At 41.8% G+C, this 27,679-nt stretch overlaps 1 protein-coding gene, 1 long non-coding RNA gene and 1 pseudogene across 2 annotated transcripts in view; 1 reads left to right on the forward strand and 2 right to left on the reverse strand.

Moving 5' to 3' along the window:
* The window catches only part of nkap (NFKB activating protein), a 38,735-nt gene extending 17,581 nt beyond the window's left edge, over positions 1-21,154 (reverse strand). The window contains exons 1-4 of the mRNA XM_059976777.1: positions 20,999-21,154; positions 14,339-14,746; positions 5,960-6,040; positions 5,336-5,406 (exon numbers count right to left, since the gene is read on the reverse strand). Of these exons, the coding sequence (XP_059832760.1) occupies positions 5,336-5,406; positions 5,960-6,040; positions 14,339-14,697 (511 nt within the window). The 5' untranslated portion in view covers positions 14,698-14,746; positions 20,999-21,154. The remainder of the gene's footprint in view (positions 1-5,335; positions 5,407-5,959; positions 6,041-14,338; positions 14,747-20,998) is intronic.
* LOC132397948 (large ribosomal subunit protein uL15-like) lies at positions 12,145-12,674 on the reverse strand (annotated as a pseudogene).
* An 834-nt stretch (positions 21,155-21,988) lies between the features above and the next one.
* Positions 21,989-27,679, forward strand: part of LOC132397951 (uncharacterized) — a 103,265-nt gene continuing 97,574 nt past the window's right edge. The window contains exon 1 of the long non-coding RNA XR_009513491.1: positions 21,989-22,116. This is a non-coding gene — a long non-coding RNA (uncharacterized LOC132397951). The remainder of the gene's footprint in view (positions 22,117-27,679) is intronic.

Consider the following 27,679-nt stretch of genomic DNA (forward strand, 5'->3'; position numbering starts at 1 on the left):
ATGGGCAGGTTTGTTAAGAGCTTTTGGGGAGGGTTAAATCTAATTCGGCAGGAGGATGGGAACCCAAGTGAAGGGACTCAGGATAGGACAGATGTTAAAAAAGCAAAGATAGCGTGCAGTCAGACTGTCAAGAAAGGCAGGCAGATGATAGAGGACAAAATTGCAGCCAGTAGGGTGACTATCAGTGCATTAGGGATGCAGAAACAAAAAGGGTAGCAAATACAATACTCAAAGTGTTATATCTCAATTCACGGAGTATAAGAAATAAGGGAGATGATTTTGTTGCACTTTTACAGATTGTCAGGTATGACATTGCGGCCATCACTGAATCGTGGCTGAAGGATGGCTGTAGTTGGGAGCTGAATGTCCAAGGTTACACATTGTATCAGAGGGTAAGGAGGGTAGGCAGAGGGGGTGGCGTGGCTCTGCTGGTAAAGAATGGCATCAAATCAGTAGAAAGATGTGACATAAGGTTAGAATATGCTGAATCCTTGTGGACTGAGTTAAGAAACTGCAAGGGTAATGGATTGTTATGGCAGTTATATACTGGCTTTGGGGGTTCTAACATTTAACTGTCATTTATTCTTTGGGGCACTCCACTCTTTTTGTGAATGGTTGCAAAGAAAAAGAATTTCAGGATGTATATTGTATACATTTCTCTGACATTAAATGTACCTTTGAAACCTTCAGATGAATTTGCAGTGGGAGGGGAAAGATCCAGTTGTCATGGTCCATGTGGATACTAACGACATAGGTAGAACAAGGAAAGAGGTTATGCTGAGGCAATTTGAGCATATAGGGACTATATTAAAAAGCAGAACCAAAAAGCTGGCCATCTCTGGATTACTACCCTATGCAAATTGGCATAGGGTCAAGAAGATTAGAGAGTTAAATGATTGGCTGAAAGACTGGTGTGGGAGAAGTGGTTTTGAGTTCTTGGGAAATTGGCACCAATAATGGGGAAGGAGAGAGCTGTACCAATGGGATGGGCTCCACCTGAATCACGATGGTACCTGGATCCTAGCGAATCGCTTAACTAGGGCCGTATATTGGACTTTAAACTAGATAGTAGGGGGTGTGGGTGCAAAAGGTTGGAGAAGTATGGATAAGGTAAACAAGAAAATTGTGGATAAAGATAAAGAAAAAGCAAAAGATAAAAAAAGAGAAAAGAGTGGAGTGAAGGAAAGACAAGTTCCAAAGAGTAAAATATTGCAAGATTTTAAAAGCACAATGAGTGTAAGGGCACTTCATTTGTACGTCCATAGTATTCAAAACAAGGTCAGTGAACTTGCGGCACAAATCAGTACAAAGGGGTATGATTTAGTAGTCTTTACAGAGAAGGGGATGAAGGGTGGAGAGGATTGGAAATTAAATATCCAAGGATATCAGATAATATGGAAGGATAGGCAGGAAGGAAAGGGAGGTGGGGTAGCGCTCTTAATTAAAGACGAGGTCAGAATGATAGTGAGAGACGATACAAGATCTAAGGAACAGAATGCTGAATCCATCTGGGTAGAGATCAGGAAAAGTAAAGGGTAAAACCACTGTTGGGGGGTTGTCTATCGGCCACCACATAACAACATAGTGGCACAGGCAATAAACAGAAATATCTGAGGAATGTAAGGATGGAACATCAGACTTTAACTTGCACATAGATTGGGCAAAGCAAGTTGGTTGAGGCAGTCTTGAGGAGGACTTCATAGAATGCTTCCGTGATGACTTTCTTGAACAGCATGTTACTGAACCTACAAAGGGAATGTGCTATCTTCGATCTTGTTCTGTGCAATGGGACAGGTAAAATTAGTGATCTTGTGGTTAAGGATCCACTTGGAAAGAGTGATCATAATATGATTTTCTCATACAAATGGAGGGTGCAATAGTTTGACCTAAAACCAGTGTATTATGCATAAACAATGGAGACTACAATGGAATGAGGGAGGATTTGGCTAGTATAGACTAGGAACACAGGCTATAAGGTAGGACAGTTGAAAAACAGTGGAAGACTTTCCAAGAGATATTTCACAGTGCTCAACAAAAGTATATTCCAGTTAAAAGCAAGGACGCTATGGATGGAGAGAGCCAGCCGTGGATAACTATGGAAACAAAAGAAGGCATCAAACTAAAAGCTCATGCATACAAAGTTGCCAAGAATGGGAAATGAGATGATTGGGAAAACTTTAAAAAGCAACAAAGTACTGCCAAGTGAGCAATAAAGAAAGGGAAGCTAGATTATGAAAATAAACTAGCACAAAATATAAAAATGGATAAGCGGAAAAGGGTGGCTAAAGTGAATGTAGCTCCCTAGGGGAACGAGAAGGGGGAACTGATATTGGGTAATGAGGAAATGACTATTTTGTGTTGGTCTTCATGGCGGAGGACACATCTAACATACCAAAGAGATGTCATGGATGTGAAGGGAGGTGAGGCCCTCGATACAACAGCCATCACTAAAGAGGTAGTGCTGAACAAACTTGTGGGCCTGAAGATAGGCAAGTCCCCTGGTCCTGATGGAATGCATCCCAGGGCACTGAAGGAAATGGCAGAAGTTGTAATGGAGGTTTTGGGGATAATTTATGAAAATTCTTTGGCCTCTGGGCAGGTCTTAGTGGACTGAATGACTGCAAATGTCACGCCACTGTTCACAAAAGGATGTAGGCAAAAGGCAGGTAACTATAGGCCAATTATAGTTGAGAAACATCTATAGTTGAGAAAATGCTTAAAGTTATCATTAAAAAAGAAATAGCAAGGCAACTGGAAAGAAATGGATCCATCAGGCAGATGCAGCATGGATTCAGCAAAGGCAGGTCCTGTTTGACAAACTTACTGGAGTTTTTTTTGAGGATATAATGAGCACAGTGGATAGAGGGGAACAGATGGACATTATTTACTTGGATTTCCAGAAGGCATTTGATAAGGTGCCGCATAAAAGACTTATCCACAAGATAAGGATGCATAGAGTTGGGGGTGATTTATTAGCATGGATAGAGGATTGGTTAACTAATAGAAACTAGAGAGTTGGGATGCAACCGATGGTGAGCAGTGTGCTGCAGCGGTTGGTGCTGGGCCTGCAACTGTTAACAATATACATTAACAATCTGGAAGAGGGGACCAAGTGTAGTGCATCTAAGTTTGGTGATGATACTAAATTGAGAGGAAAAGCAAATTGTGCAGAAGATGTGGAGAGTTTTCAGAGAGATATAGATAGATTTAAGTGAGCGGGCAAGAGTTTGACAGATGGAGCGCATTGCTGGTAAATGCAATGTCATTACCATGAAAGAGCGTATTATTACTTAAATAGTTAAAAAGATTGCAGCATGCTGCTGTGCAGAGGAACTTGGGAATGCTTGTGCATGAATCATGAGAGGTTAGTTTGCAGGTGCAGCAGGCTATCAAGGCAAATGGAATGTTGGCCTTTATTGCTAGAGGGTTTGAATTTAAGAGCAGGGGGGTTATGCTGCAACTGTACAGGGTACTGGTGAGGCCACATCTGGAGTAGTGTGTGCAGTTCTGGTCTCCTTACTTGAGAAAGGTTATATTGGCTTTGGCGGTGGTGCAGAGGAGGTTCGCCAGGTTGATTCCAGAGATGAGGGGGTTAGACTATGAGGAGAGATTGAGTTGCCTGGGATTGTACTGGGTGGAATTCAGAAGAATGAGAAGAGAACTTATAGAAACATATAAAATTATGAAAGGGATAGACAAGATAAAGGCAGGAAAGTTGTTTCCACTGGTAGGTGAGACTACAGCTAGAGGACATAGCCTCAAGATTTGGGGGAGTAGATTTAGGATGGAGATGAGGAGGAACTGCTTTTCTCAGAGAGTGGTGAATCTGTGTAATTCTCTGCCCAAAGAAGCAGTGGAGGCTATCTCAGTAAATATACTTAAGACAAGGTTGGATAGATTCTTGCTTAGTAGGGGAATTAAGGGTTATGGGGAAAAGGCAGATAGGTGGAGACGAGTCCGTGGACAGATCAGCCATGATCTTATTGAATGGCGGAGCAGGCTCGACGGGCCATTGGCCTACTCTTGCTCCTATTTCTTATGTTCTTATGAGTGCAGTTACTATTACTTGATTGGCCATGACATCAAAGATTACCGGTAGAAGGGAGGAGTGGGGCTGAGGAGGGGTTGAAAGGATCAACCACGATCAATGGGCCAAATGGTCTAATTCTGCTTCAATGTCTTATGATATCACAAATTAAGCAAATATCAAATAATATTTAAAATCCACTTAATAAAGACATGTCCAAAATTCAGTGACATCTTGATGGATTTAATTTCTCTAAAAACAGTCTTATTTATAAAAATAGTGGCCAACTTTACATATTGTAAGGTTTGTTACCATGTCCTTGATTGATTTGGATAGATGAAGAGATCAAAAAAAAAAGAAAATACAGATGCTGGAAACTTTCAGAAAAAAGTATCACTGAGAATACTTAGCACTGATGAAGGACCACTAAACTCAAACATTAACCCTTTTCTATGGAGGAGAATAAGCAGTCAACATTTCATTCCTGATGAAGGGTCTTTGCCCGAAACTTTAAGTATTTATTCCCCTCCGTAGACACTGTCTGACCTGCTGAGATCATCCAGCATGGGTGTGTGACGGGGTGGGGGGAGGGGGGGTGGGGGTTGTGGGTGTGTATAGAATCTCATGCTTAATATTAACTTGTTTTCCCTCTCACAGTCACATTTTGACCTGCTGAGTCAGTCCAGCATTTTCAACTTATCAAAAAAAATCTGTTATGATTGCTCAAGACACTTTGTATAATATTTGTCACTCACAAAGCAGTTTTCTCATGTTATTTCCCATCTTATTTCCACATACAGTGCAACAGAATATAATTTTTTGACCAGCTACATGGTACGTACTTTTAAATAACTATATAAAACAAGCTCATTGCAGATACAACTTAATTACATAGAGTAACTACTACATGGTATTATCTGGAGAATAACAGCTTGATAGAAAGAGAAGCAGGAGCTGGAAATATCAGTACTTAAAACAATTATTGGCATGAAGTTAAAAGTTACTCTGGAGTTTACAGCATGAACTGAGATAGTGTCTGCTCCTGTAGGACTGGGATGTAAAGCTATACAGATGCATCCAAACATGTTGACATATATTCTTGGAAAATGAAAAGTAACACCAAGAATTAGGCTGCACTGTGATCCTAGTTTTGAAACATTTCTGTTCATTAGAAACACTGTCAGCAAACAGTTTGCCAAAAGCCAGATATGATTCAACTGAAAGTTTCTGAATTATCTGTCAATTTCTAGTATCCATCACAAGGCCACCCTGCTGATTTCCTGGAAATATAATGCTATGAACAGTTACCTTCTGCACTGGAATCTGAACTGCTGCTCTTCTCGCCTTGCTCCCCCTCGACTGGAGTATGCTCATCTGAACTAAAACAAATGCAAAGTTCCAATGCTAGAATTTCAATTAACATAAGGCACATTTATTCACATGGGAATTTAAACATTCTGAATCTGAAATAATGCACAAATCCCATACAGCTATCAGAATGAATACAAATAGAATTCAAAAGCAAAGTACCACAGCTGCTGGAAATCTGAACCAAAAGCATAAAATGCTAGAAAAACTCAGATGATCAGGCAGCATCTGTGGAGAGAGAAACAGAGTTACCATTTCTGGTCAATTATCTTCCATTAGAAATGGGCTCTGAAAGACCATTAACCTGAAATGTTAATGCTCACTTCTTTTCACCTTACCTGTTAGGCAATTTACTGATCTTTTTTGTTTATAATAGAACAGGGATATTGCTTAATAAACATTAGAGGAATTCTACTACTTTTGAATTGACTATTTTTGCTCAGGTTTCAGTAAAGAGTCACATTTACTAATTTAATTACATCAAAATGAAGACAAATGAACAATCAATCTACAAACTATAAGCACATGGGTAATTTAAACTGGTTGAGTTGGCAAAAGACTTACTCTGGCTCGGGGAATTTTGGAGACAGTCCCCAAATTTCTGGTGCACCAAGTTCTCCAATTCTTTCTCGTTCCTTTAGACGCCTGAAAGAAACATTCACAAAACAATCATTCGGTAACATTTTTAGAATTGTTACTAATGAATATCAAAAATTTGAACTCATTTATTCCAATAAATCAAGCCATAATTCAGGCATAACCCTTAGAACTGATGAATATGAAAACTACCACAGATAATGTGCCAAGTCTTCCTGAATTGTTTTCAAGTAGAGTGTATTTCTGCACTGGTTATATGGGTAATCAGAGGAAATCATGCAAAAAATCTCCAATCATCCGGGTAAATTGTATAGTACCACTCTTCATCGAACATGCCTGGGACTTCGATGAGTTCACACACACTAATACACTTTCCATTAACTCTCTCCGTGGTGTTAAACAGCAGGATAATAAATTTTCCGGAGCCCAGTACGTTTCAATGGATCCTGGGAAATAAGGCTCTGGTGTGTATCATGGAGCCAGGTGCTAAATTTTCATGACTTCCAAACAATCAGATGGTGGATTATTGAAATTTTGTTGCACATTGTGTCAAGTTGCTCTACAGTATCTCGAGGAAGAGTTTGTGCTTTGTAAGCTGTTTTATTTTACCCAGCCATGCTACTCTATTCAAACCTGGCAATTAAGAAAACATCTGAGATGAGCTGGGAGGATCCAGGATCCAGTCCTGTTGCTTGCTATCAAAGAAAAAGCAGGACTACAAAAGAAAAAAATATAAGTAGAGAAATAGAAAGCTTTAAAGTTGGGAGTAAAAAGAGCAGCATGTCCCCTGAATAAGCTGTGTGTGAAAGAGTAGCTGATGAGACTCATTCAAATGGTCTATTGAGAACATTCAAATGGAAGTCACATATTAGAACATAGAACAGTACAGCACAGTATGGGGCTTTTGGCCCATGACGTTGTGCTGACCTATTCAAATGATCATGGTAGCAGAGCAGTTCACATAACACTTTACAGCACCAGTGACACAGGTACATTTCCTGCAGCTGTCTGTAAGGAGTCTGTACATTCTCCCATTACAGTATGGGTTTCCTCTGGGTGCTGCAGTTTTCTCCCACATTCCAAAGATATATGTGTTACGATTCTGGCACTGGAAGTGTGGCGACACTTACATGCTATCCCCAACACATCCTTGGGCTGTGTTGGTCATTGACGCAAATGGCGCATTTCACTGTGTGCACGTATGAAACTAATCTTTTAATCTTCCTTCCTACACAGCCCATTATCTTTATTATTTTTATATCCATGTGTATATCTAAGAGTCTCTTAAATGTCTCCTTTGTATCAGCAATATTCTTGTTTCTTTTTCATTAAACAGAACTCCAGCACAAGATCAGGCCCTTTAGCGCACAATGTCTGTGCCATTTTAAACTATCCCATCCGCCTGAATGTAATTTCTGTCTCTCCATTCCCTGCCTGTTCATGCATGTCTAAATACCTCTCAAATTTTGCTAATGTTTCCTTTCATATTTGACACTGGAGTTCACTTGTCACATTTTAATTTACTTGATTTAGAAAAGAGAAATTAGCTTTCCAACTAGTTTTCTTTTGTAAGAGGTATTCTAGAAAGATCTGCACAGATATAATCATTCTGGCTAGTTAATAAACTAAAGCATATTCTATTGTATTGGAGTACAAATTAAGTAAGTGATCACTGCCATATTGAGGCTGTACACAGGTTGGAAGAGCAACCCCTCATTCTGCCTGGGTAGGCTCCAACCTAATGGTGTCAATATTGATTCTAACTTCTGCTAATTACTCCCCCGCCTACTTCTCTCTTTCTATTCTCCATTCTGGTTCCCTTCTCTTTTCCTCACTAGCCCATCACCACTCTCTGGTGTCCCTCTTCCTTCCATGGTCAATTCTCCTCTCCTATTAGATTCCTACTTCTTCAGCCCCTGATCTCTTCCACCTGACACCTCCCAGTTTCTCATGCCCCTTCCCCCTCACATGGTCTCACCTATCAACTGCCGGCTAAATCCTACTTTCATATTGTCTTGTTCTCCCTTTCTTTCCCGTCCCGATGCAGGGTCAGTCTGAAATATGTACTCTTTATTCCCCTCCTTAGCTGCCGGACAATTTCCTGCAGCAAATTGTGTATTATTCAAGATTTCCAGCATCTGCAGAATATCTTGCTTTGCAGTTGGAGATATATATTGTTGTAATTAAATATGTAAATATAGGTCATTGTACAATACTGGTATAGGCCCTTTTCCCCCCACAATGTCTGTGCCAACCATGAGAAAAGTCCAAAGTAATCCTATTTGTCATTGCAACACATACAAAATGCTGTAGGGGCTCAGCAGTCAGGTGCCACCAATGGAGAGGAATCAACAGTCAATGTTTTAGGCTGAGACCATTCATCGCAACTGGAAGGGAAAGGGGAAGATGGCAGAATAAGGTGGTGGGGGGAGCTATTCTGGCATCATCCCCCTTCCTTTCCAGCCCTGATGAAGAGTTTCCACCTAAAACATTGACCGTTTATTCTCCTCCACAGATGGTGCAGGACATGCTGAATTCCTTCAGGATTTTGTGTTGCTCAAGATTTCCAGCATCTGCAGAATCCCTCGCAGTGCAGTAAGATTGGAATACTAGGCATGAATACGCTCAGAACTCTTGGAAACAAAATAACGTTAGTATCCAATTTCATTGAAGTTGTAGATAAGCTAACAAAGTAGGATAAAGTATCACAAGTATCCTCTTGAGGTTACAAGCATCCAACTTATGGACATCCCATATACATGAATGAGTGTTTGGGAGCCCAGTGGGCTAGATGGGGATGAATTTGCTGGCTGCTCTGGGCAACATAGATCTTCAGCCAGCTGGGAATGGGGCATTTCTGCATGCCTTCTCTCCCCACTACCCCCTCCTGAACCCCACCTAACCTACAATAATTATGTCCTGTGCTGAGTGGAGCAGTGAACAGATTTATGAGGGGCATAGAGAGGGAAAATGCAAGCAGGCTTTTTCCACTGAAGTTGGTGGGACTACAAGCAGAGACCATGGGTTCGGTGAGGTGAGAAGTTTAAGGGGAACACAAGGGGAAACTTCTTCATTCAAAGGATCATGAGAGTATGGAATGAGCTGTCAGCACAAGTGGTTCATGCGAGCTTGATTTCACCACTTAAGCGAAGTCTGGTTAGGTACATGGATAGTAAGGGTATGGTCCAAGTGCAGGTTGATAGTGTAGGCAATTATAATGGTTTCAGTATGGACTAGATTGGCCGAAGGGCCTGTTTCTGTGCTATACCTCTCTATGACTCTATTTACTCAGCAAGGCTGGCTGGCTGCCACTTTTCCCACTCACAGGGATTTTCTGCAATCCTCTCTTATTCACTGTTCAATTCTGACTTGCACACAGCTCTCAGGAAGCGAACCGCATTGCAAACTGGAATGAACTAGAATGAACAAAGTAGACTTTGAAATATATGAAACAGAGCCAATATAGGAAGGGCTCTTAAAAATGCAAGAGACTGCAGAAAGGGACAAATCAATCCAAGCTGTAACTTTCAGGGAAATTTTTCTGGTTATGTGAAGTCCCTAAATAAACAACTTTGTTCCTGATTTTGGATTCTGGGAATTAACAATGTAACAAAATGTGTAACATGGTTTATTTGATGCATTAACAACAATAACGATTTGAGTAATCTTTAAAAATTGAGTTTGGGGGAATAAGGCTCTTATTGGTTGTTAAAGAGGAAACTTAATTCAAATAAACCCTTTCCAAATTTGCATCAAGATGTGATGATATAGGTTTCTGAAGAAAACTGATCTGGATTAACATATTCACAGGGTTGGAACCATGAGTGGCTACTGATGAGTGGCATTGCTGTCAGAGTGAAGGATAACAGCTTTCTTCTGCCAATCACTGTGGAAAACAGTGATAGGGAAAACTTTGGGCTCCTTATCTAAGAAAAGATGTGCTGGCATTGGAAAGGGTTCAGAGGAGGTTTTTACGAGGACAATTCCATGAATGAAACGGTTATCATACGAGGAACATTTAATGGCTCTGGATTTGTACTTGCTGGAATTTAGAAAGATGGGGGGAAGGGGAGGGAATCTCATTGAAAACTTGAATACTGAAAGGTCTAGACAGAGTAGATGTGGAAAGAATGTTTCCCATGGTGGGAGAGACTCGGACAAGAGGGCACAGCCTCAGGATACAGGGGTATCCATTTAAAACAGAGATGCAGAGAAATTTCTTTAGCCAGAGGGTGGTGAATTTGTGGAATTTATTACCACAGGCAGCTGTGGAGACCAGGTCATTGGGTGTATTTAAGGCAGAGCTTGATAGGGTTCTTGATTCCACAGGGCATCAAAGGTTATGGAGAGAAGACCGAAGTGTGGGGCCAAGGAGGGGAATGGTGGAGCAGATTCAATGGGTCAAATGGCTTAATTCAGCTCCCATGTCTTATGGAAAACCAGTGAAATACCATCAAATTGACAAATGAACATCAATAAAAAAGACATTCTGGTCAATGGGGGAGAAGGGGGGATTCCAGAGGCATTCAAGTAATTTATTCTATTCAGAATGGGGTGGCAAACATAGCATAGTGGTTAGGACAGGCATGGGCAAACTACGGCCCGCGGGCCATATGCGGCCCGTTAAGCTTTTTAATCCGGCCCGCAGAACTTGATGAAATTATATTAATAAACCTTGTTAACGTTTTTTCCCCGCAATTCTGGCGTTTTCCCAATAGATGACGCACTCTATATACATTTGTGGCGACCCATTTCCTGGCACATCCGAACCAGCTCACAATTAGCCAGCGTTCCGGCTAAGGGAGATAGCCTGCGGGGATTTGCGAGCACAGAGCTTTGGAGCCTCTGCGCAGGGGGGGGCAGGTTGAGGGAGGCTTAAAAGTGAGGCTGGGGATTTCGAATAAAGTTTTTTTCTTCAACTGCAGTTACCGACTCCGTGTCGTAATTTTAGCGCTGCATGTAGCACACCGCTACACATTGACCTTTGTTGAGGTGCAGCGTATTACTCCACATTTGCGCTTTACTCTTTGTTCGGCTCGACCTATTTGTGTGAACAGGCGTTCAGCGTCATGAACATCAACAAAGCCAGCCACAGATCCAAGTTAACTGACCAACACCTCAGATCCATCCTGAGAATCGCCACAACAAAACTAAATCCAGACTTTGATGCGCTGGCTAAAAAGGGAGACCAACAACACTGTTCCCATTGAAATTAAAAACAAGTTTCTTCATTGTGTTATGTAAAAAATGCATTTGAAAATATTTTTTTCAATAAGCCTTACATGTTACATGTCATTTCTGTTAAGTGATGGACATGAGTAGTGCGCAGGTGCACATACATTCTCAAAATAAAAAATGCGCTCCAGATCAAATAACGCGCTCCGTATACTGGCTGGTCGTTGTTGAGTTTTGGCACAGGGGACAATTGAATAAGAAGGAGCAGGACAAGTAGACCTGCATCTCCTACCGTTTTTGAAATAAAGACAGTCAGGAGGAGAGTGATGATGATAATATCTTGAAGGATAACAGAATTTTCAGTGCTTTAAAATAATAACTGTTACTATTAAAAAAAGCTGTATTTTATTCATTTAATTTTCAGTGTTTTAAAAGTCATTTCAATAAATAGCTAAATACCATGGGACTTCAAAGAGATATTTTGTTGTAATGCATTTGTTCATTTTCAATTGAAATTAAAGCACATGTTTTCTACATATCCCATGATATTTTATTTTCTCTTATGAGGTGTATTACCAAAACACTCCGTCCATCTGCTCCTGGTCCGGCCCCCCTGTCAAATTTTAGAACCCTTTGTGGCCCACAAGTCAAAAAGTTTGCCCACCCCTGGGTTAGGACAATTGTGTTACAGCACCAGCAATCACCTATCCAGGTTCGATCCTGTTGCCATCTGTAAGAGGTTTATATTTTCTCCCTATGACTTTCTTTTTTTTAAAGCTTGGCAACTTTAATGCTTTAATTTATCCAGCCCAAGATAATTATTGCATTCTTTATAGAAAATAAATGTGCTTGTTATTAACTCAATATTTGAGACAGAGGCCACATGAAGGCCCGCTTATTGCCTCAAGAAGTTTGGCCACAAGAGGAAGAAATAAGCTCTTCCACTGCACGTGGAAAATTAAGAGAAGAGACCCCAATTAAAAGTGACAGTTTCTTTAATTCTTGCATCCAGTTGAAGTTTATGACATTAATACACAAGCTCCTCCAACTTCTTTGATTTTCTCTTCAGCTTTCCTGCTGAAGAACTTAGCCTTGACAATGACCGGCTGTTTTGGAAGTCTTCCTTTGCCCAAAACTTTATAGTAACTTGCATGTACAACATCAATAACAGGTGCTGTTCCTTCAGGCTTCTTAGCATAGTTTAATCTGGTTTGTTCACTGACCAGTGTCCACAACTTATCCAGATTTATGGGAGGACAGAATAACTGGTTTTTCTTTAAATGGTAGTCTCATACCAACTTTCCCAAAGTAACCGGGGTGATATTTATCAAAGTTGATTCAGTGGTGATGCATTCCACCAGCATTGCCTCGGCCTCCAGGATACTTCCTGTGTTTGCCAATACGGCCATGACCGTGGCTAACGTGCCCTCGCAGCTTCCTGGTTTTCCTAAACCTAGTTGGCATCTTGGCTGATGATGTAAAGAGGCCTCCCTATGACTTTCACCCACATTCCAAAGTTGTGCAGCCACTGGTGAGGTTAGTAAGCTCTGGACATGCTGTGTTGGTGCCAGAAGCATGGTGATACTTGCAAGCTGCTCTCAGCACAATCCTCATTGATCTGACAGTACCTTTTGATGAAGATGTGAAAAGCTAGATTTCCTGTACTTAGCATGATCTAAAATTGGTGAAGTTTGTTCCTTTCATGAGAACCTGATTATGGAGCAGCATGAAAAGCAAAAGAGCTACAAAATAACTATACAAATGCAACTATTTCAACAGCACCATGTAAAACTTTGTGAATGATGAAACCAACAGCTTCCATGTCATCACTTCATGCTTTCCCTACATTCCCGCAATTTATTTCAATGTAATTCCCTGCAGGATCTGAATGGTCCAGTCACTAAATTCAAAATCATATTTATTCATACAGTGGAAGTATTCTCTGCGGCAATCCACGCTCTCTTGTGAATCATTTCAACCGGTGTCCTCTGCTCCTATCATTCACTCTTTGACAATCAAGGATTCCTTCTATCTGAATAATTCATGATCTCAAACATTGCTGTTAAGGCTCCTTTCAGCTTCATCTGCACAAAGGGGAACAACCTGATCATTTCCAGACTACTTAGATAATTCGCCACACTGGAATATTCCACACTGTGGAGCTAGTCAGTAAATTCCTTCCTATTCTCTTTAAAGCAGCATTCAGGTTTCCAGCATTAGACTAGACCACATGGGACTGAACTAGTGTTTTATTTAAGTTTGATAAAACTTCCAGGATTTAACAAGGAATCCAATTTTTTAATTGCTGCTCTCAGGATAGATTTTGAGTTTAAGCCTCACTGCTGAGGCTTGAACATGTACATCAGGGCTGCTGCTTCAACACTACATTTTGCACCATGGTATTGTAGTGGTTAGCACCATGCTATTACAGCTTGGCACATCGAGGTTTGGAGTTCAATTCCAGCATCCTCTGTAAGGAGTTGGTACATCTTCCCTGTGGAGCATGGGTTTCCTCTGGGTGCTCCTGTTTCCTACCATAGTCCAAAGACATATTAGTAAGTTAATTGGTCATCATAAATGATCATTTATTAGGCTAAGGTTAAATTAGAGTTGCTGGTGGTGCAGCTTAAAGGACCATAAGGCCCTATTCCATGCTGCATCTCTAAATAAAATATAAAAATTACAAATACCAATTTTGGACAAAACATAATGACAAATGCCCCATCAGCTCTCTGAATAGGATACACAAGCTGCTCATCTAGGTCTGGAATAGCAATCTACAGGCAAGAATCTGAATTCTACAATGGTAGCTTGAGAAATTTCCTGACCATTTATGACTCTGTGCCCAGGGCAATTAATTCTCAACTACCTAGCAACTTAACTACAATTCAGGAAGGATAAGCATGCTGTATTTATCAGCAAGTTCACGCTCTGAGAAGTGAGAAATGCTCAGGTCCCCTTCTCCTTGTATTGCTTTTAAATTGCACTTTCAAAGTTATCTTTCATTCTTTTCAAGAACAAATGGTAAAAGGAAACTCTTAGGAGGACAGATTTAGAATGGGTCTCTATTTTTAGATAAAGATAACATACTTGGGGACAGAGATGGCTACTAATGACATTTTCTAGGCAAATCTACACATTGTGGCATTAAATATTTATAACTTGCCTGACCTGGCAATAAAGGCATCATGCCTTTGTTGGAGTAAATCTTCTTGCTCTTTTCCATAATGTGCCATATAAAGCTTATTGTAATGGCCGTGATAGAAACGAGAATTCCCATCTCTGGATCTTGACCTTGAATGATGTACACCATTTTCATGCTTGTGTGCACTAGATCTTTCTCTCGACCTTGACCTGGACTTTCTCAGCTTCTGGTCAACTGATGGAGATTTCCTGAGTCCCAAATGATGACTGCTACTTTTGACCGGAGGGCTGCAGGACCTACTGTCATTGCTGCTGCTGTGCCGCCTTCTCTTAGGAATGAAGGAAGAGTCTGGACTGCCGCTCCTTGACCGACGCACTGGAGGCATTGCTGACCATCAGGTTTAAATAACGTTGCTCATTTATATTCAATATTATCTGTAAAACAAAATATTACTAGTGTAAAATATTAAGAAAATTTCCAGATAGGATTTGGATTGTTTTTGACCTGATAAACTAATAAACTATAGCCATTTTCCTATTAACGTATTTACTTGGATTATTCATGAAAGCCTTAAGCATATAGGGCACTGTGCAAAGGTCTTCGGCACATAAATATAGACAGACAGACATACTTTATTGGTCCCGAGGGAAACTGGGTTTTGTTACAGTCGCACCAACCAAGAATATTGTAGAAATATAGCAATATAAAATTATTAATAATTAAATAATAAGTTAATCATGCCAAGTGGAAATAAGTCCAGGACCAGCCTATTGCCTCAGGGTGTCTGACACTCCGAGGGAGGAGTTGTAAAGTTTGCTGGCCACAGGCAGGAATGACTTCCTATGATGCTCAGTGTTGCATCTCGGTGGAATGAGTCTCTGGTTGAACGTACTCCTGTGCCTAACATTACAGACTGGATGGGAGACATTGTCCAAGATGGCATGCAACTTGGACAGCATCCTCTTTTCAGACACCACCGTCAGAGAGCTAGGGTGCCTCAGACTTTTGCACAGAACTGTGTTTGTCAACGTGGAGTGGAGAGCGAGTTTGTAAATCTGGAGGGAGCAAAGGATGTTGGGAATGGCGAGTGTGAAGTGCTGCGGGAGGGGTGTGGGATAGGTGGGGAGTGGCGTGGGAGTAGACACACCCGGTCCTGAGACACCAAGCAAGGCCATTTGACACCAGACAATTGGTTCATTAATCATTACAGAATGTTCCTCTGGTGCTTTCCACTCCCTCCCTTCTCCTTTTCCCAACATTGATTCCGCTCTCCCTGCCCCCTTCCTACTCTCAGTTCACAATAGAGACTCAGAATCAGGTCTATCATCGCTCAAAAATGTCAATAAATTTGATTTTTTTGTGGTAGCAGTACAGTGCAATACATAAAATTACTACAGTACTGTGTAAAAGCCACCCCAGCAAATATACATATGTGCCTAAGACTTTTGCACAGTGCTGTATACATAACTTGAGTTTAATTTATAATAATCCAGGTTATCAATAGAATAACTAGTTATAAGAGAACTGAATGGTTCCCTAGTACAAGATAAACTCTTGACTTCACAACCTACCTCATTATGATCTTGCATCTTAATGTCTAACTGCACTACACTTTCTTTGTAGCAGTTGCACTTTATTCTGTGTTCTGTTATTGTCCTAACCTGCACCACCTCAAAAATTGATCTAAATTCAAGACAAGCACTGTACCTCGTTACTAATTCCCAAGACTAATTTCTCTTCTCCCCGCCCCCCCCCCCCCCCCCGCACCACACAGATGCAGCTAGATCCATTGAGTTACTCCCATTTGTTTTTTTTTTTTGGCTCAAGGAAGGAAGAATTTGGAGAACCAGGGAGGAGTGAACTTCTACATGATGACCTATGCAGAAGAACTTGAAGTGATACATGTCTCTGGACTCCTTACTCCAACCACCTTCCCTCAGGAGCCCCCACTGCATACATGCACTCAGAATCTAGCACATCAAGCACTTAACATCCCCCCCCCCCCAAGTTTCTCTCCAGCACCTCCCCTCACTGACTCTCCCACCACTCAACCACCCAATTCCTAGTCACCCTCACCATCTGCTTGCCTCCTATAAGACAAAGCAACAGAATCTGACCATTTGGCCCATTGAGCCTGCCCTGCCCGCTGGCCATGGCTGATTTATTATTCCTCTCATTCCATTTTCCTTCCTTTCCCACATAAACTTTTGACAACCTTACTAATCAAGAGCCTACCAAGCGCTACTTTAAATATAGCCAATATAAAGCATAAGGTAGTGCAGTTAGATATTGGCACATATGACGCTGTGGGCATCACCGAGTCGTGGCTGAAAGTTAGGAGCTTAACATCCAAGGGTACACCGTGCATTAAAAGGACTGACAGGTAGGTAGAGGGGTGGGGAGGGTCTACTGGTTAAAAAAAAATGAAATCAAATCCTTAGAAAGAGGTGACATTGGATCAGAAGATGTAGAATCCTTGTGGGTAGAGTTAAGAAACTGCAAAGGTAAAAAAGCCCTGATGGGAGTTATATACAGGCCCCCAAAAGTGGCTGGGATATGGGATATTAAAACAGGAGAAAGAAAATGCATGTAAAAAAGGGCAATGTTACATTAGTCATGGGGGGGGGGGGGTTTCAATATCCATGGGAAAATCAGGTTGGTGTAGATCCCAAGAAAAAGATTTTGTTCAATGCCTATGAGATTTTTTTTTTAAAGAGCATCGTGTGGTTGAGCCCACTAGGGGAAAGGCTATTCTGGATTGGGTGTTGTGTAATTGACCAGATTTGATTAGTGAGCTTAAGGTAAAGAAGGTAGTGATCGAATACCTTGCAGCTTATTAGGGAAAAGATAAATTTAGATGTATCAGTATTAGAGTGAAGTAAAACAAATTAGAAAGGCATGAGAGGGGAGCTGGCCAAAGTTGATTGGAAAGGGACACTAGCAGGAATGATGGCAGAACAGCATGGCTAGATTTTCTGGGGCCAACTCGGAAGGAATAGGATAGATACATCCCAAAAATGAAGTAGTGTACTAAAGGGAGAATGAGGCAACCATGGTAAAGAAACAAAGAATATCAAAGACAGCATAAAAACAAAAGAGAGGGCTTGTAATATAACAAACATCAGAAAGAAGTTAGAGGACTGGGAAGCTTTTATAAAACAACAGAAGACAACTAAAAAAAAACATGAGAAAGGATGAAATGTGAAGGTAAGCTAGCCAAAAATATCAAATACGATACCAAAAGTGTTTTTTTTCCAGATATACAGTATAAAAGAAGAAAAGTGAGGTGAGAGTGAACATTGGACTGCTGGAACATTATGTTAGAGAAGTAATGGGGGTCAAAGAAATGGCGGATGAAGTTACTAAATATTTTGTGTCAGATTTCACTGTGGTAGTATGCCAGAAATTCAAGTGCTAGCGGGGCAGACATGAGTGTAGATGCTATCATGACAGAGAACATGCTTGGGAAACTGAAATGTCTGAAGGTAAATGAGCCACCTGGACCAGATGGTTCTGAAAGAGGTGGCTGAAAAAGACTGTGGAGGCATTAGTAATGATCTTTTCAGAATGCTTCCGGAGAACTGGAAAATTGCACTCTTTAAGGGACGGAGGCAGAAGAAAGGAAATTATAGGCCAATTAGCCTGACTTCAGGGTTGGAAGATGTCGGAGTCCACATTATTAAGGATAAGGTTTCAGGGGACTTGGAGGCATATGATAATGTAGGCCAAAATCAGCATGGCTTTCTTAAAGGGAAATCTTGCCTGACAAATCTGTTGGAATTTTTTGAGGAACTAACAGATAGAGAAAGGAGTGTCAGAGACTGATGTTTACTTGGATTTTCAGAAGGTCCTTTACAAGGTGTTGCACATGAAGCTGCTTAACAACAGCCCATGGTATTATAAGAAAGATACTAATATGGAGAGAAGATTGGCTGACTGCAGGAGGCAAAGAGTGGGAATAAAGAAGGTCTTTAATGGGACAACTTTTTACAGTATATGTCAATGATTTGGATGACAGAACTAATGGCTTCATGGTCAGGTTTGCAGATGATATGAAAATAGTTGGAGGGGCATGTAGTGTTGAGGATGCAGGGAGCCTGCAGAAACACTTGGACAAGGAGAATAGGCAAAGTAGAGGCAGATGAAATATAGTGTATGGTGTATGACAAGGAACCGCACATGAGGCTCTTTAACACAAGATAAGATGAATTTGAGGAAAAATACTAGTATGGATAGAAAATTGGCTGATTGGCAGGAGGTAGAGAGTGAGAGTCTATATTGGGACTGTTTCCTTTCACGTCACATGTCAACGATTTAGATGACTAAATTGATGGCTTTGTGGTCAAGTTTGCAGATGACATAAAGAGAGATGGAGGGGGTATTCACCCCCTGCAATGCCTTGAAAGCAGGGAGTCTACAGAAGGACTTGGACAGATTAGAATAAGCAAAGTGGCAGATGGAGTATAGTGTAGGGAAGCGAATGGTTATGCACTTTGGTAGAAATAAAGGCGCAGACTATTTTCTGAACAAGGAGAAAATTAAAAAATTAGAGGTGCAAAGGGACTTGGGAGTCCTTGTGTAGAGTTCTCTAAAGTTTAACTTGCAGGTTGAGTGGGTGGGAAGGAAGGTGAACGCAATGTCAGCATTCATTTCAAGAGGACAGGAACATAAGAGAAAGGATGTAAACCTGAGGCTTTATAAAACATTGATCAGACTGCACTTTGGGTATTGTGCACAGTTTTGGGCCCTTTATCTAAGAAATGATGAGCTGGAGATCCAGAGGAGATTCACAAGAATGGTTCTGCGAATGAAAGGTTTAACATATGAGGACCATTTGATACTTCTAGGTCTGTACTAGCTGGAGTTTTAGAATAATGAGGGAGGATCTCAGTGAAACCTATCAAATATTGAAAGGCCTGGATAGAAAGGGTGTGGAGAGGATGTTTCCTATAGTGGATGTGCCTATAACCACAGGACACAGCTGCAGAATAGAGGGATGCCCATTTAGAACAGAGATGATAAGGAATTTCTTTAGCCAGAGGGTGAATCTGTGGAATACATTGCCGTGAATGGCTGTGGAGGCCAAGTCACTATGTATCTTTAAAGAGAAGGTTGATACATTCTTGTTCAGTTAGGGCATCAAAGTTTATGGGAGAAGGCAGGAGAATAGGGCTGAGAGGGATATAAATCAGCTATGATAGAACAGCAGAACAGACTCGATGGACTGAGTGGCCTAATTCTGCATCTATGTCTTATGATCAATGACTTGGCCTCCACAGCTGTATGTGGCAATGAATTCCACAGATACACCACACTCTGGTGAAAGAAATTCCTGCTCATCTCTGTTCTACAGCAATGTCCTTCTATTCTGAGGCTGCACTCTCTGGTCCTAGACTCCCCTACTACTGGAATATCTTCCCCACAGCCACTCTAGCTAGGTCTTTCAGTATTCAGTTGCTTTCAATGAGACACCTCCACCTCCCCCCCACCCATCCTTCTAAAACTCTCCAATACCAGCACTTAGAAGAGAAAGTCTGCAGATGCTGGAAATCCAAGCAACACACACAAAATACTGATGGAACTCAGCAGGCCAGGCAAGATCTATGGAAAAAGAGTACAGTTGACACCTCTGGCCAAGATCCTTCAGCAGGATCAGCACTCCCCTTCTTAGATTAGGAGTCCAAACTATTCAAGTACAGTCTGACCAATGCCTTATAAGGCTCAAGATTACATCTTCACTTTTCTGTCCCAGTCCCCTCAACATGAATGCTTACTTTGCATTGCCCTTCCTTACTACAGCTTCAACCCACAAGATAATCTTAATGGAGTCCTAGTGCAGGATTCCCATGTCCCTTTCCACCTCCATCTCCCGACTGACCATCTCACCTCAGGCCATCATCACTACTCAGTATCTCCTGCACTGCCCACCTACCTGGCCGCACCTCACTGCTGACAGTTCCCCCCCCCACCCGGTTTTCCCCACAGTTTGTCGGGGTCGACCATGGATATGGCGTCCTAGCTGTCCACATGATAGACAAGCCAGGGCCGTAGATATAAAGAGCAAACTGGTGCGCATACAACACCCCCCCCCCCTCCACACAGCTGATGATTCCAAAGGATAGACAGAAACCAATTTATACAGCTTGGCACCAACAGCATCCCAGGAGTTTCCCGTCAGCATTGAACTCAATGTAGGGCTGCCTTTAGGGACTCCAGTTCCAGATTCTTTCCTCGGGGTTTACTCCAGAAGCCTTCCTCATGAGTGGGTACAGTTGTAAGGCAGTGGAGGTATGAGATAAGAGTCTTCCTTCACCGAGGTGAGCTGCCAACCACGGCTGAAGAACGATCTATCCAAAGCAATTGGTTTTAAGGCGCAAGAAACCTGCCCCTCTCTTGCCTAAAAACAGTTCTGCCGGGCCTGATAGCTAAACTACACATGAAGGCCGGGAGCTGGACATGTTTGTCAACGCCACTGGGAGCATTTATAGGTAGTGCGAGATTATCCCCATTACCACCGCTGGTTATAACCAACTGCCTCCCTCACCCCCGGTATCTCCCCCTCCGACCACCTACTCCCACTGCCCCTCAGGATCCCCCCAACACCACCAAAATCGCTTTCCTCTCCCTCTCCCCCCTTCGGATCGCCGCGTTAATGCCTCCCGAGAGGGAGGTGAGTAGAGACTCACCCGCGTCCTCCCTGTACCCGACGTTCCGGCCGACACTCATCCAGCGCAAACTCGGACAGACGATCGCCCGAACGAAACCACCACAACAAACGCCTGGCAGGTCACAGGTCGGAAACGCGGTTACCCGGATGTCACCCTCTATCCTCATTGGCCCCGCTCCCCGCCGCCCCTGATTCGCCGACGCGCAGGGAGGCGCGTGCGCAATGAGTCAGGGAGCTGTTGCGTTGGATGGAGTTGACAATCAGAGCCAATGTAAATTTATTATCAAATTACGTATAGTAACCAAATACCACGTCGAGATTCAGTGATCTTGCGAACATTTAAGGGAAAATGAAGAAATACAACAGAAACAATATGAAAAACTATACAGGACGGGACATTTTAATTGTTACCCCTTGAATTTGTTGGTTTGCATGGTTACTTTTAGAGGGGAGTTTAAAAATCAATTATACTGCTGGGTCAAAATGATGGATCTTATGCAGGGTCTTGACTCGAAATGTCGGCTATCCGTTTCCCTCCACAGCTGCCGTTCAATCGCTGAGTTCCTCCAACAATTTGTTTTAACTACAGTCTTGGAGACACAAGAGACTGAAGATGTTGGAATATGCAGCGATAACCATTTTCTTCCACAAATGTAGGCTGACGCGCTGAGTTCCTCCAGCGCCTCTGTGTGTTGCTCCAGATTTCTACCATCTGCAGTCTTTCCTGTATCTCCGAATGTCTCCAGCAGGTTGTTTGTTGCTTACACATTCCATGTACCACATAGCCCAAAGTGCACACAACTTGCATAGTTTCTCGTTGCATTCGATACACATTATTGTGGCATTTAGCTTAAAGTGCAGCCCGACAGAACAGTATTACCATAACAAGCACGTAGCTTTCAGTGTAACATCCCTGGGCTCCTTCAAGCACAGTTGCGCTTGCGATCTATTTGACTATGAAGTGGTTCGCCGGCGCCCCCCGCAGGCGCGGAGCGCGTTGGCGGCTGCTCGCCAGCGCCCCCAGCAGGCGCGGAGCGCGTTGGTGGCGGCGGCGGGGCAGCGCGGCGCGGCCGGCGAGCACGGGCCCTTTCTTCTTTTTCCTTTCTTCTGCTTGCTTGTCAAGGCCCGAGAGGAACCGTAAGTACAGTCACAGAGGAGAAAGGGGAGGGCGGGGAAGAGAGAGAAGGGATCGAAAGAAAATAATAAATTAAATCATCCGCAACTTCCTGCCTGCTTCTGTCTCAATGGAAATGAGTTTCGGAAACCCGAGCCGAGGCGCAGGAGGGGGGTGTGATAAAAGTGGCGTTGGTGGAAGATGGGCGCCGCGCTGCCACCTCTACTGAACCAGGAAGAGAAAAAACCTGTCAGTATTGTCACTATCTGCCTCTTGATGTTTGATATCAGCATGGATTTCAGGTATTTGGTATGTGGGGGAGGGGTAGTTTCCTGTCAGGGCTGCAGCTTTATCTGTGCTCCCTCGCCCCCCCCCCCCCAACATGCAGTCGGTACTAGAGGGAAGTCCAGTCAAAGGTTTAAAATATGCAGTCACAATCTCCTCTTTCTGTAATGTTTTACAAATCAGTAAATCATTTACAAGCCTTTAGGCCTTTCCCTGTTTTGGGAGGTGTTGTCTTCAAATACTGGCAGTGACTTTAGGATTCTTCCAAATATTTTACGGTTTTTCATTATCTTCCTTTGCAAATTGTTTCAAAACACTTTGACACACCTCCTTGGAGAAACATCCTCTTTAGATGCTTATTTTATAACCATATATATCACATTTTAATACTTCCTGTATGCCAAAAGTGTCCCTGCTGTATTAACAAAATCCCAAATCTAGGTATTGTTTGCTGCAGAATTTAGATGTTGTTTTCTAAATAAAACTTTTCAGTAAAGTGTACCAACTTGGATATTTAAAAACATAATTTTAAGTGAAATCACTTAAATCAGAACACGTTTTGTTTTCAACTATATAACTATAGGGTTGGCACAAGAAGACTGGTGTGAGAATACTGGTATTGGAAAGACAATGGGGACAAGAAAAGCCATTTTTATCTTAATTAACTACAGTGCTACTTTCACATAAAGCATACACTCAACAGTAACTTTCAGCTGACCATCTGAATACCCCTGAACGTGTCTCCATCCTAAAAGTAGCCTATGCTAGATAATGGAATTCTCTGAAGCAATTGCCATATGCAGGAGGGAGTCGAGGCATGGGATGTAATTTTGGTTTGTGTGCATAGATCCGTCATTAATTGGGTAAATGGAGTGATTGATAAGCTAGTTTGCAAATTATGTTCATTCTTGGGTAAATAGATTGGAGGGGTCAGGAATCTGCTATTTCAACCTCAACAAAGCATAAATCATAGTAGGGCTGAGTACTCCTTTAATTACTTTATTATGCAGAAGCAAATTAGACACTTTATGGAGAATTGTGAATATTGTCTTCTCAGTTCATGCTATATGTAAGTCCGATTACATGACCAATTTGCCATTAAACTCAGCAAGTACTTTGTTCATTAGCTTTGGTTTAACATTTGATTCACTGATGCTTTTTCAAAGTACCGCTCAGGTGATTTGATAGTCTCATCTTTCTCCTTGAATTTTAGAATTTAAAAACTTGTTCTTCATTATGCCCATTTTTTAGTATTTAGCATATCTGAACCCTAATAGCTTAGTGCACTTCCCCATTCTTCCAACATTCTTTTTTTGCAAGTCTTTTTTTTAGATTTTGAGATTTACCCAAAATATCCACTTACATTTTTTTTGTGTCAAAAACATCAATTTGTGTTTTACTTCATTTTTCATCTTGTGAAGTTTTTCTGTGTTAAGGGAAGTAAAATCAAATCTCAGTTGTTTACATTGAGAACAAGTGTAAAAAATATTAGACTAAGGCCCTAAGATATAGGAGCCCAAAATTAGGCCATTTGGGCCATCAAGTCTGTTCCATCATTTCGTTATATCTCCTGCCTTCTTTCTCCCCATATCCCTTTGTGACTTGACTAATCAAGAATCTATCAACCTCTGCCTTAAATATACCCAATGACTTGGCCTCTTCAGTCGTCTGTGACAAGGAACTCCACTCTCTGGCTAAAAAATTTCCTCCTCATCCCCGTTCTAAAAAGGATGCCCCTCTATTCTGAGGCTGTGTCCTCTGGACTGCTCCACCATGGGAAACATCCTCTCCACATCCAATCTATCGACACCATTCAACATTCAATATTAAATGATAACTAATAGTTTGCTTTGAGTAGTTACTTTCAGTGAGGAAGTCCATTATGCAGTGCTCTTAATCTGTATCATTTAGGAAGGCAACTTTTTCTTTTAAATAGGGTGTGGAAAATCTGAAAGAAAGGCCATGATTGATTCCAAGTTCTTTGCTAAGGAGCCCATTTTTTGCTACAGCACTGGCTGGAGCACTGTAATTATGATTTTGGCTGAGGAGGGGAAATCAGTTTAGTAAGTCTGTCCATCTGGGGAGGGGGTTACAGTTTCTGCTGGTTCCCATTGAAAATGCAAATCGAACAACTGCGGATGCTAGAAATCTGAAACAGAACTGAAAATGACTAAAGTGCTCAGCAGGTCAGGCAGCTTCTTTGCAAAGAGAAGCAGAGTTAACATTTCAGATTGGGATCAGTTTGAAGGCTGTCAGATTAGAAGGTTGGACAGCACTCAGTAATTGTTGTTAATCACTTGAGAAAAAGCAGATTACAATTACAGCTATAAAGCAGTTATATGCTTTCTCTAATCACTTGTATGAATCCAGGATAATAGGCTTACAATAGTTCATAGGAAAGATGTATTTCTTTGAAATTTGTTGTTTTTGTAATTCCTTCTGGTAGGAGAAAGGGAATAATTTTTAATATTAGCTTATTTATCAATAGACAGCAGGTGCAGGAGTAGACCATTAGCCAGCACCGCCATTCACTGTGATCATGGCTGATCATACACAATCAGTACCCCGTTCCTGCTTTCTCTTCATATCCCTTGACCCCGCTATCTGTAAGAGCTCTATCTAACTCTCTCTTGAATGCATCCAGAGACTTGGCCTCCACTGCCTTCTGGGGCAGAGCATTCCACATATCCACCAATCTCTGGGTGAAAAAGTTGTCACATATACATCAAAACGTACAGTGAAATGAGTTGTTTGTATCAAATCAAATCAGCAAGGATTGTGCTGTGAGGTACCCACGTATCTATTTTCTATCCATTGGAGCCAAGTATTGTATCTGTTTTCTGTCCATTGGACAGTCCACTTATCTACTTTCTGTCGTTTCTTGTGGCACGTTTATTATGGTAATCTGTCACCTGGGTTGGGGTGCGGTAGAAGCAAATAAGTATAGTTACCTATTCATGTTTAGTTAGCTGTTTAGTCTAGTTGAAAGGGGGTAAGGCAAGGGGTGACTTTTTGTTGACCACTAGTTTAGTATCGCTATCCGCCTAGTTGTGCAAATTGGGATGTTATTTTAACGCTAAGATTGTTGTATTGCTGATTTGGTTTCGTTAGCTTTTTAATCAGTGCAAGATTGTTCTTTTTTGCTGCCTTTTTAATAAAGGGTCGAACCTTTTTCGAATCTGAGAATTTGTTACTGTATTTGGAAGTGCCGAGTAGCCTGGCTTAGTCTCTCTGAGGTTTTGGTTCATTTTCAAGTAACTGCTACGTTTTGTCAACAAAAAAAAAATAGTAATACTAAAGAAACACCAGTTTATGGCAAAGGATTGCCTCGATCCTCTTGTGGAAACTGGGACAGCTTGCTGCAGGTAAGCTCCCTTTTGTTGATTCATGCTGTGCATTTGTGGTTTGAACACTGTTTTGGATGGTCAACGCTGGCCGTCCATTGGGAACTGTTGCTGAATTGCTGAGAGTATTGTTACATAACCCATGGGTATCTTGTGACTGTCTTATGACCATGATGCAATTGTGTATCTTGTGAGCATGATGTAATTGTCTTGTGGTGGTGGGGTGATGTAATTATCCTGCCAGTGTGAGGTCACATGATGTAATTTTCCCGCTGGTGTGTGGTCATATGATGTACTGTTCCAACAGGTATATAAGGGGAGACCCCTGTTGTGACGCAGGTTAGTTTGTTAGTTAGTTTTGCTGCGTATTCGTCTCATGACGCAGTTTCGTTTTTAAAGTGGAGTTTTTGCTTTCTATTGTAAGGGGCAAAAGCCGTTGTGCCGGCAGTTTCGCCAGTCGCTGCTGGTTCTGTTTTGTCCCATCTTTGATTTACCTTTACAGTCTAGTTGGAGAGTGAAGACTTTACTGAAGTACGGGAACCTGAAGGATTGAGTAAAGTTGGTGTCATTCAGCAGTTTTATAAAGGATCGACCTTATTGAATCTTCGCTGAAGGATAGTGACCTGCATCTGAGATAACCCCTGCAAGGTCAGGAAGGTTTGTACAGTGTTCACCTTTCAGCAGCAAATGGTCAGTTCCTTTAAGCCGTTTTATTTCCCTCATCGTGAATCCTTTGGACAAGGCATCTCTTGACTGTGATATGTAGATTCGCCATTTTCTTCGGAGAAATTTTTGTTGCAGTAAAGTCTCTCCTTACTGACTGTATAAATCACTTGGACTTACAAATTTACCACTTTAAGACTGTGTTCGAATTTACCACTTTAAGAACTATTCCAGAATTTGGCTGTTTGTTAAGTTGCTGTATAGCAGTGAGCTTCCAGTTGTTAGTCATTTGTTTATTTTTCACTTTTGTTGAGCAGAATTTAATAAATGTTTATGTTTGTTTATAAAACCTGACTCAATTCTATATTCATTGTTGCCGGCCACATAACAGTTTGTTGCTTTATTTTATTAAAGTGCTGAAATATTCTGGTTGCCGGTGTTTGAATTGAGGGCTGTTTGGTTGGTTTGCTTTAAGACCATAAGACATAGGAGCAGAATTAGGCCATTCAGCCTACCAAGTCTGCTCCACCATTTCATCATGGCCGATCCCAGATCCGACTCAACCCCATACAACATATAGCCTTCTCACTATATCCTTCAACACCCTGCCCAATCAGGAAACTATTATCAACTTCCCCTTTCAATATATCCACGGACTTGGCCTCCACTGCAGTCTGTTGCAGACCATTCCACAGATTCACTGTTCTCTGGGTAAAATAAATCCTCCTTATCTCTGTTGCCACCCCTCAATTTTGAGACTGGCCCTCTAGTTCTGGATACTCCACCATAGGAAACATCCTCTCCACATCCACCCTATATGGCTCTATTTGGTAGGTTTCAATGAGATTCCCCCCACCCCCCCCCCCCCACACACATTCTTCAAAATTCCATTGAGTACATGCCCAAAGCTGCCAACTGCTCCTCATATGTTAACCCCTTCCTTCCCAGAATCATCCTTGTGAACCTCCTCTGGACTCTCTCCAGTGATAACACACCCTTTCTGAGGTATGTGGCCCAAAACTGTTGGTAATATTCTAAGTACGACCTGATAAGTGTCTTACAAAGTCTCAGCATTATCTCCTTGCTTTCATAATCTGTTCCCCTGGAAATGCATGCCAGCATTGCATTTGCCTTCTTTACTACAGACTCAACTTGTAAATTAACCATCTGGGAGTCTTGCACGAGGACTCTTAAGTCCCTTTGCACCTCTGGTGCTTGAATTTTCTCACAATTTAGATAACAGTCTGCACTGTTGTTCCTTTTACCGAAATGCATTATCCTACATTTCCCAACA

The sequence above is a fragment of the Hypanus sabinus genome, chromosome 8 (genome assembly GCF_030144855.1).
Source record: "Hypanus sabinus isolate sHypSab1 chromosome 8, sHypSab1.hap1, whole genome shotgun sequence".
NCBI classification, from domain to species: Eukaryota; Metazoa; Chordata; class Chondrichthyes; order Myliobatiformes; family Dasyatidae; genus Hypanus; species Hypanus sabinus.